General features: G+C 61.3%; 1 protein-coding gene across 1 annotated transcript; it reads right to left on the bottom strand.

Moving 5' to 3' along the window:
* Nucleotides 1-4,426: 4,426 nt before the first annotated feature.
* Nucleotides 4,427-8,878, bottom strand: ACR (acrosin). The gene is made up of 5 exons (XM_054570482.1): nt 8,802-8,878; nt 7,807-8,004; nt 7,325-7,608; nt 5,456-5,601; nt 4,427-5,035 (listed from the first exon to the last, which is right to left on the bottom strand). Exons 1-5 carry the CDS (start codon nt 8,876-8,878, stop codon nt 4,427-4,429), a joined length of 1,314 nt encoding a protein of 437 aa, XP_054426457.1.
* Between the last annotated feature and the right edge of the window lie 614 nt (nt 8,879-9,492).

Here is a 9,492-nt window from a genome sequence, read left to right as displayed (position 1 = left end):
GACCCGGCTCGGCGGCCGCGGGGCAGAGGCACGTGGAGGCACACGCGGCGCTGGCGGGGCCCTGTCCCAGGCTCGCTTGCCTTTTCTCTTTCCCTTCATGATCCATATCATGGAAATGAATCAATTCTCATTGCACGTACTGACCAAAACTGGGTTTTTCTAGAGCTTTGGTGTAAAGAAAAGAATCCGTGGGGCAAGATCAAAGCATTTGTTGGAAATAAGCAGTAAAAATGAGCAAGGACTAGAAAAGTCACCAAGACGGCCCGGAAAACTCTTCCCGGGAAAGGCGAGCACCGACCACCCTGAAAGCAGCGCGGTGCCCGCCCGGGTCTGTGGGTCACAGCGACGGGCGGGCGGGCAGCCAGCCGGGCGGCCATGCTCTCGCGCACCACGACCACCACCGAGAGGTCCGGCCCCAGGAGGTGCAAGCTCCCGCCGCGGGGCCAGTCCCCGCGGGGACGCTGGGCCTCGGGGCTCAGGGGAGCGAGGGCAGCACTGTGAAATGAGACCTCTGAGAAGGAGTCTCTGGAGAGGGGAAGGGAGCTGTTGACATGGTCGAATGATCGTATGTTATTAATTGAGGCTTTTATTAAAGGACTCAAAGCAAGAAATAACATGAGAAACTGTTCTCCATCTCCACTGAGGACACAACAAGAGGGAATAAGGATCATAAAATAAAAAGGCAACATGAAATTTAAGATTTGAGAACTCCTCAGGCAGGAATCGCCATGAAGCCTTGCATTTGCAATCTTTTTTTTTAAGAGAATAAAATATTTAAATATTAAGAAATATACTAAATGGCTTTTGAAGGTTCCTCCCCATACTTGTTTTTAAAAACTCAGATTGTAACACAGATGATGTCATAAGGAACAGTGGAAGTACCATTCTGAATTTTGCTCCATTTCTGGAAAAACATAGCTCACAAAATAGTTTGTATATTTTCTGCAATGGCTGCATGAGAGCAATGAATACATACCTGCTTGGATGTTATTTTTAATGTAACCTGACGAGTTAAGACTGGAACACAATTTTGTTCATCTTGAAGAATCCACAGAGCATGATGAGACATCTGAGAGTTTGTTTTAAACATTGTTATTTGGATGTAGTAACTTCAGAAGAGGTTCTGAGAGATTGGATACTTTGGAATATCTTTATATATGAAGTAGACCTCCCATTTCTTAAGCAGGTTGCTCATGGAATTGATGCAACAAAGACATGAGCTGGAGTTTGAAGGAGAAATTGTCCTTGGACAGCTGCCAGCGGTGTTTCTTTCAGATGTTTTCCATCGATGCTTGAAAAATCCAACTGCCACTTGGGTAAATTTAATTTTCTGTGTTTTTTTCCTCTACATCCCTTTTTCCCTACGTGTCCTTCTCCTTTGGTTACCGTCAAGTCATTTTCCTACTACCTCACCAGTAGGAATATTAACTGTATTCATTCAGAATGCTTTACACTTACTCATAAGCCACCTTTGTTTATAGAGAAAACTGAGAAATAAAATATGGCGACGCACCCATCAGCAAGGCCAGAACGAGACGGGCCGACCACACCGAATGCCGGCAAGGAGCACGCGGCTGGGGACTCACATACCAGCTGCTGGGCGTGGAGCATGTTGTGACTTCTTTGGGGGAACAAGAAAAAGGCAGTTTTTTAAAAATCCTAAATATATACCTACCATGTGACCCAGCCTTTCCACATGCAGGTACTTAGCCAAGAGTTATGAAGGCCTTTGCACCACGAAGACTTGTGTAAGAAGGGTCAGGGCTGCCCTGGCCATTGTCGCACACACCAAAAGGTTATGGGTTCAAGTGTGTGGGAGGCAACTCGAATCAATGTTTCTGATCAATGTTTCTCTCTGTCTCTCTCCCCCACCCCACTTCCTCTCTCTCTCAAAAATATAAATATTTTCTCAGTTAAGGATTAAAAATAAAAAGAATGAGCCCTGGCTGCCATGGCTCAGTGGATTGGATGCCAACCTGCGAACCAAAGGGTCACTGGTTCTGTTCCCTGTCAGGGCACAGGCCTGGGTTGCGGGCCAGCTCCCCAGCAGGGGGAGCATGAGAGGCAGCCACACAAGGATGTCTCTCCCCCTCTCTTTCTCCCTCCCTTCCCCTCTCTAAAAATAAATAAGTAAAATCTTTTTTTAAAAAAGGAATGCTCACAGCTGCTTTATTTGTGAGCATTCCAGCGGGAAACAAGCAAACATCCAGCAACAGCTGAACAGAAAAAGAACTGTGTCCAGCCGTAGAGGGGGGTAGTCAGCAACAACAAGGAACCAGCATGGACACACGCCACCGTGCCGGGGAGCCTGCGAGCCTGCTCCAGGTGAAAGGGGCTGGACTGCACAGGGTGCTGGCTGTGTGATTCCATCTCAGTTCTTAGAGATACAAACTAATCCGCAGCCAGAGAAAGCAAGTCCAAGGTTGCCCAGGGCTGGGGGGAGGGGCTGGAGGGCCGCCAGGGCTCTGGGAAGGCCCCCACTGCTCCCACAGGCAGGCCCCGGCTCTGGCTCCAGAACGCCCAGTGAGGGCAGGGCGGGTTCTGAGCTGCTGCCGTTACTGTTTCTGCTCGTTGGACCACGTGGCTTGTAATTTGGCTTCGGTCCCGCTCTGTGACCAGCACACTGGGTTTTGTTCAGAGTTTAGAGGCGACTGCCCCGGGGTACGAAGATTGTACCCCTGGTGGGGACATTAAGAAACGAGCTTTAGAGGAGACAGCCCAAAGCCAAGGAAATGAGTAATCGGCCTGCTCCAGCCTCAGCAATGCCAGCTCCTAGCCAAGGTAGATAGAATTTTTTATTTCCTTTAAGCAAATGTCACTACTCTGCACAGAGCTACAAGCCACTCAGACAAATGGGCAAGCCGTCCTGTGTGGCCTAAGCATTTCAGGGGTCATAGTGGGCAAGCAGGGGGCACGAAACTGTCCCTTTAGGGTTAGCACAAGGATCGCCAGCAGCACCTCTCCCACAGCCCCACGTCTGAGCACGTGCAGCTGCTGGCGCTGCACCAAACACTCTGCACCAGGCCGGCCACCCAGCTCCCGAGGGCTGGCACCTGGGCCGACGGTGAGTCCCGAGAGCAAAGACTCCCGGCTGCCCCTCAGCCCGCCTTCCCGCCCCGGCAGGAAAGGCACTGGCTGCCGCCTGTCTGGCCCCAGGGCCCTCCCCCTGCTCCACGCCGTCCTGCTGGGACCACGTTGCGCGCGACACACGCCATCAGCGTCCTGGACACAGGAGCGCGGGTGCTGCCTGTGGCGTCTCCTTTCATCCCAGGAGGAGTCACTCCCGCGGGAAGGCGGTGTTTCCGCCCTGGCCAGAGCGGGCAGCTGGCCTGAACCCATCAGGACCGGTTTCCCAGGAATCTGCAAAGGGCCACTGGCGACTTGGGCCGAGTGCAGCCTCCAGGGGCGCCGGCCGCTCTGCAGGCCGGGCAGGCCCTGTGCCGCTCTGGGTGTCTGCCGATGGCCCCGCCTGCCGGTCCCCCGTGACACCTCATAATACATGATTCCCCCTTCTCACTTAGAGAGCCTACTGCTTACATTGGAGTCTGTTCCTTGCCCTGGAAGGCCTTAAGACAAGGACTCCCAAAGGACGAGTGAACCATTCGAAGCTCACGGGCATCCAGAAGCATCCCCACTGCAGTTCCTGGAAAGTCTTGGCAAATAATTTTTCTAGTTTACTTGAATCCAGGAAGTAATACGGTTTAACCACCAGCCAAAAAAGAGCTCGGACAGAAGGCGTTCAATCTGCCACCGGGGCCAAAAGCCAAGCTGTGCGGGGTGGTCACCAGTCACTGCTCGGCCGCCCCGTTGCCCACCCCCTCCGCGTTCCAGGGTCCCCGCCCTCCACACACGGTCCTCCCGCGGGTCCTCTCTTCATACCGCGGGACGGCATCTCCCCTGGGGGCGGCCCCACACGCCCACCCAGCCAGTCCCCCCACAGGAGCTGCTTCAGAGCCACCTCCACCAATTTGAGGAGCACAGGCCCTGTGTGAAATGAGGACCAGACCTGGCCCCCACGTCCAGGCCAGCTTGTTCATTTCAAAACTCAAGACTTAAGTCCTGGCTGCTGCAGCTCAGTGGACTGCGCACCGGCCTGGGAACCAAAGGGTCACTGGTTCGACTCCCAGTCGGGGCACAGGCCTGGGTTGAGGCCCGGTCCCCAGCAGGGGGCGCGCGAGAGGCAACCACACATCGATGTTTCTCTCCCTCTCTTTCTCCCTCCTTTCTCCTCTCTCTAAAAATAAATAAAGTCTTTTTTTAAAAAAATCAAGGTTTAAAAAACACAACTGACTTCATCTATGCTGTACATTGCACAGCATTCCATCTGTTGGCAGCTGAAGGAGGGAGGTAGAGTTGATGTGGGTTTCGGTCGAGTTGAGGGGAGGCAGATAAGAAGTCCAGAAAACACCTCTTATTACAGAATTACCTATTTATTTATTTCATCTTTTCCTTTTCCTTTCAGGAGCGAAGGGGTCACTGTGTCTGCTGAGAGCGGGGTCAGCTCCGGGAAGTCTGTGGCCTCCACATCTTCACTGCTTCTTTCGTTAGAAACGGTCTTCCCCTTCAGGGTCTCTATGAGCTGCTGCAACCGTTTGGCGAAAGAAGGGGCTTCGGTAGGTTTAGCAGAAGGTGGGGGTGGAGGCGGAGGGGGAGGCGGAGGGGGAGGCGGGGGTGGAGGCGGGGGTGGGCGTGGCGCGGGGGGCAGGGGTCGGAGCAGGGGCTGGGATGCAGGTGGTCGAAAGGGTGGTGCCTGGGAAGGGTATTGGAAGTACCACGGAGGGCGGACGGAAGGGCGGAAGGTGGAGAGTGTAGTGGGGGTTGTGGTGGGAGGGGGTGGGGGAGGGGTGCCCGGCTGAAGCAGCTCCAAGGCCTTGGACCCGATCTTGGAAGCAATCCAGTTCAGGTAGGGCCAGGTGGCCGTGTAGATTCCGGGGCGCTTAGCTCGGGCACAGCCCACCCCCCAGCTCGTGATTCCGACGACCACATAGGGGTCTTCTGCACTTCTTCGGCACATGAGAGGCCCGCCGCTGTCCCCCTGCCAAGAGGACACAGGACACACTCTCCGTGAAGCCGCTCTCCCTGCCCCCAGGAACATGGACGTGTGGTGAGGGGCGGGCCGGGATGGGAAGGTGCGGGAGTCATGGGTTTCCTTGAGGTGAGGAGGGAAGAGGAGGAGCCCACACGTCCCGGCGTGTGGCTTCATGGGCACACACGAGCACGTGTGTGCACGTGGGTCTGAAGGTTCGGGGTGGTGCTTGGGTGATGTGCTCTCTGTGTGAGGGCGAGAGGGAGGCTGCACGTGGTGACTGGTCCTTCGTAGGGGCGTCTGATGGGTGTCACCTCCCATGTTCACTGGGGCTGTAGATACAGGACCAGGAAAAGGGTCACCAGAGCAGGGCCCTGGAGCGCATGGAGCTGAGGGATCCAAGAAAGAGGGGCGCACAGGGCCCCTTACCTGGCAGGTGTCGACGAAGCCCTCAGGGTACCCCGCGCACACGCTGGTGGAGTACACGCGCCCTTTGTACCACATGGACGAGTTGCAGAGGCTGAGGTCGATGATGTCCACGCGGGCCTCCTGCAGCACGGGCGACATCTTGCGGGCTGCGGCAGGCGAGTCGCTGGTGAGCGGGAGACTCCCACACGTCTGCGAAAGCCCCGCCTCCTCCCTCCACTGAACCCTCCTCATCAGCAACGCTCTGTTCAAACCTAAGGCCCTGGAGAGGCAGAGGCCCTGGCCTGCCCTTCTGCACACAGGCGAGAGGCGGGGAGGACAGAGGGCGAGCTGGACGCGGACGGAGGGCCGCGGGGGAGCCCCGCTGTGCCCCGCCACGTGGCTGGGCGGCGGGGGGCAGAGCAGGGCAGGCCAGGGGGCCGGATCACAGGCACGCCGCCGGCAGAGCTGGAGGGGCTGTGTGAGCGTAGCTGGTGGGTCACGGCGGCTGCCGGTCAGAGCAACGCTTATAAGCAGACGTGCTGAGCACAACGGGCCACACAGGTGTCATCTGAGTCCCCGCAGCCACCGCGACCTCCCTGCCCCTCCCCCATCGGGGGCTGGGGTTCCCCCCTCCAGGTCACACTGGGCTCCACTGTGGCTTGGGTCAGACCCAGGCGTTCCCCTCGAGGACCAAGCCCAGGGTCCGGCCGGAGGGCACCCTCCCCGCTCTCCTGGCCAGGACTCCGCCCCCATGAGCAGGACCCCAGGCTGCCCGGACGCTCTCTCCGGGCCTGGTGCAGGGGTGCGGCGTGAACAGTCTCCGGGGCCCCGCGGGGGCCTGGCCAGGGCCGCACGCAGCAGAGGCACGGCCGGCTTCCAGGGCCTTCAGCCTCCCACCCCTCGCCCTGCGTGCCCTGCCCTGGAGGTGGGGTGACAAGGAGGCGTGGACCAGCAGCCGGGCCCGAGGGTCATCAGGGCGACAGGGCTTCGCTGTTAAGGGTGTGACGTCCATGGTCCTGCGGGTGTGGTCACAGGTGGGGGAAAGAGGGGCCACAGGCGCCAGCGGGGGTCCCTTCCCGGGGGCCAGGCGGCCGCCCTGCTGGAGACTGAGAGCAAGCCTGGGGCGGGGCAGGGGGGAGTAGGAAGCAGCCCCCGAACGGCTGGCTTAGGGGCTGGCCGGGGGGCTACCAAAAAAGGCGGCGTTTCAAGCCCCACACGACGGAACTGCCTTGAATTCGGAAGCCTAAATTTTCTGCTATCCAGTAACAGGAGACGCTGAGAGCTGTTACTGTCAACCACTCGCTCGCATCCCTGACGTGACTGGGTGACAACTCGCGCGGCCGGCCGCCTGCGCAGGGACCGCCACGACTCGGGCCTGCGCTGCTGGCCCGGCCCTGCTGCCCTGTGGCCCCAGAAACCACGCCGCCCGCCCCCGTGTCCCCGACCAGCCCTGGAGCGGCCCCGGTGGGCGGGTGGGTGTGGGGCTGTGGCGGACCGGGGCGGGGCTGCGCTCAGGCGCTGCCACTCCCAAGCGGGGACGAGGCCCGGAGGGGCGGAGGCCCGGCCTGCCGCTACCGCGCCCTGTCCAGAGCCTTCCTCCCAGGGCCAGAATGCCACACCCGGGCCCCGGGCCCCGAGGACAGGCAGCCTGGACCCCACTCTCAAAGTGCAAGGTCACCCCGGTGCCCACCGCGCCGCCTTCACCGGGCGTGGCTGTGGCCCGGCCTGGGCTCCCGCCCGCAGCTTCTCCGGCTGGAGGGGGCAGTGTGGGGGCCGCCCAGGCCCCATGCGGAGGACAGGGGCTCCGCCAGGCATCAACATCCCTGTTTCACCCCAACGTCCACCACGGGAACGCCCCGCAGTGCCCCTGGGAGCCCCTCCCATACTCACTGTTCTCCCATAAGAACCCCCAGCCGATCACCCAGCAGCTCTGGGACGGTCGGGGTGGGCCTGCCGTGAAGTGGGGCAGGCAGCCTGGCCTGATGAGCGGCCCGCAGACGACGGGAGTGGTGATCTTCAGGAGCGCGATGTCGTTGGCCTCCGAGACCGGCGAGTACCTCTCGTGAAGGACGATTTTCTCGACAAGTCTCTCCTGGAGAGGCGGCTTCACTGGCTGATTGCTGCCATACTGGATTTCCCTCGCTCCGAAAACCAGCCTCCAATCATAGGCTTTTCTGCGGGCACAGGGGAGCCAGGTCGCTGTCCCTGTGCCCCGGCTGCGGGCGCGACCCTCAGAGCCTCCCCTAGAGGGTCAGGGGCCACACGCCCGCGGTCTCGTTGCCGCCAGGCCCAGAGCCCCAGGGACACTGGAGGATGTCCCTGACCAGAGGCCTTCGAAGGCCCCCCCAACCCCTGCACGTCCCCACACATACTTTTTGATCCTGAAGCAGTGAGCGGCGGTGAGCACCCACTGGGCGTTCAGCAAGGTGCCCCCGCAGGCGTGGTACCGCCGGCTGTCGTGGTAGGTGAAGACCTGCAGGCTGACCATCCAGGGCCAGGCGCCGGGCGCGGCGGCCTTGCCTCCGACGATGCGCGAGCTCCCCTGCCTGAAGGGCACCCCACAGGGGCCACTGGGGAGACACGGCGGGCACGGATCAGACCGAGAGCGGGCACAGCCCGTCCTCGCGCCTCCGCGGAGGGCAGGGATGCGGGGCTGGCGAGGTGGGAAGCTGGGGGAACGTGAGCGCGGGCCGTGCTGTGGGGCTGCGACGAGGCAGGAAGCCGCTGCCTCCAGGGCGGGTGAGCGGCGGGACGTCCAGGGCCCTGCGGGTGGGGTCACAGGTGGGGAAAGAGGGGCCACAGGCAGCTGGGGAGATGGGGAGGGGACGCCAACATGCATGCAGGGCGGCAGGGCCTGAGGCCTTGGGAGGCAGCCCTGGGCTGCGGGTTGGCCTGCACAGCCACGGGGAGAGAAGGGCCGCAGGGGCGGGGAGGCAGCGGGGCGCAGGGGCAGAGGTGCTGGGAGCCGTGGCTCAGGTGAGAGGCGCTGTGGCGTCTGAGGGGCCTGCAGGCCCTGCAGCCACAGCAGGACGGTGCCCGGGGATCTTTGGGGGCAGCCCCCGGTGGGCGAGCCCTGCCTGTGGGAAGGCAGGGAGACCTCGGGGCGTAGGCAGGGCGCAAGGACCGGCCAGCCACCCGCTCAGAGCGGGCTCGGTCTCAGGAGGCTGCGTGGACAGCCGGGCCGGGGCCCTGGGCCTGAGGGTGCGGGGGGCAGGCAGGGTCTGAGGGGGGCAGCGGGGTCGCAGGAGCCGTGCGACCTGCTGCAGGTCCCAGGCCCGGGCGTGGCTTTCCCTCGGGCTCCGGACAGAGGCCGTCCAGTCTGCTCTTCGGAAGGCACTGCATCCCCTCCGCGGTCCCGGACACTTACTCACACGTGCTGTTATCTCTGGCGACCACAGACGCCGCCAAGAGCAGCAGAGCGGCAGTTGGCAGCATGTCCGCCATTGCCCTGCCCCGGCCCGGAAGCCCGCTGACCTCACAGAGCTCCGGGGCACCCGGCCAATCAGCAGGGCAGCTGCCCCCCGCCCCCCGCAGCCAGGCCTGCAGGGGCCTTGGGCTCTACTGGGTCACGCTGCTCCCCTGGGCGGACGGGGACTCCAGGGCTGCCCGCCCTCGGTCCCCAGACCCAGCCGGGTTCCGCGCTCCTCTGTCCAGGACCCTGTCACCCAAGGGTGTAGCTTTGTGGAGGTTCAGGGCTTTCCCACCCCTCAAACTGCCACCACGGGCCCTGCCCCGTGTCGCGGACTGAGCAGCTTGGCTCCCCCGTGGCAGCCGGCAGAAGCGGCCGGCTTGGCACAGCGGCCCGGGCACCACACGGCCTGGCTCTGTCCCCCGTCCCAGCTGTGTGCTGCCAGGACACTTCAAAGAGCCTTTTGACCTGCCCCAGTGTAGGGCACTAGACGCCCTCCTCGGCCCCCAGCTGAGCGTGTCCAGGTCTCCTTTCTGAGGCCTACATGCAGCGCAGTGTCCCCCACAGGTGCCGGCAGCCTCGTCACACTTGCCTGCACATCATGAAGTGCCATTTCTCCTCCCAGGAGACAGCAGAGCACAACAGACAC

The sequence above is a fragment of the Pteronotus mesoamericanus genome, unplaced genomic scaffold (genome assembly GCF_021234165.1).
Source record: "Pteronotus mesoamericanus isolate MK-2021 breed Mesoamerican mustached bat unplaced genomic scaffold, CSHL_Meso_final contig_204, whole genome shotgun sequence".
NCBI classification, from domain to species: domain Eukaryota; kingdom Metazoa; phylum Chordata; class Mammalia; order Chiroptera; family Mormoopidae; genus Pteronotus; species Pteronotus mesoamericanus.
Note: the sequence above shows the minus strand (reverse complement) of the source record. Positions and strands in the feature narration are given on the sequence as shown.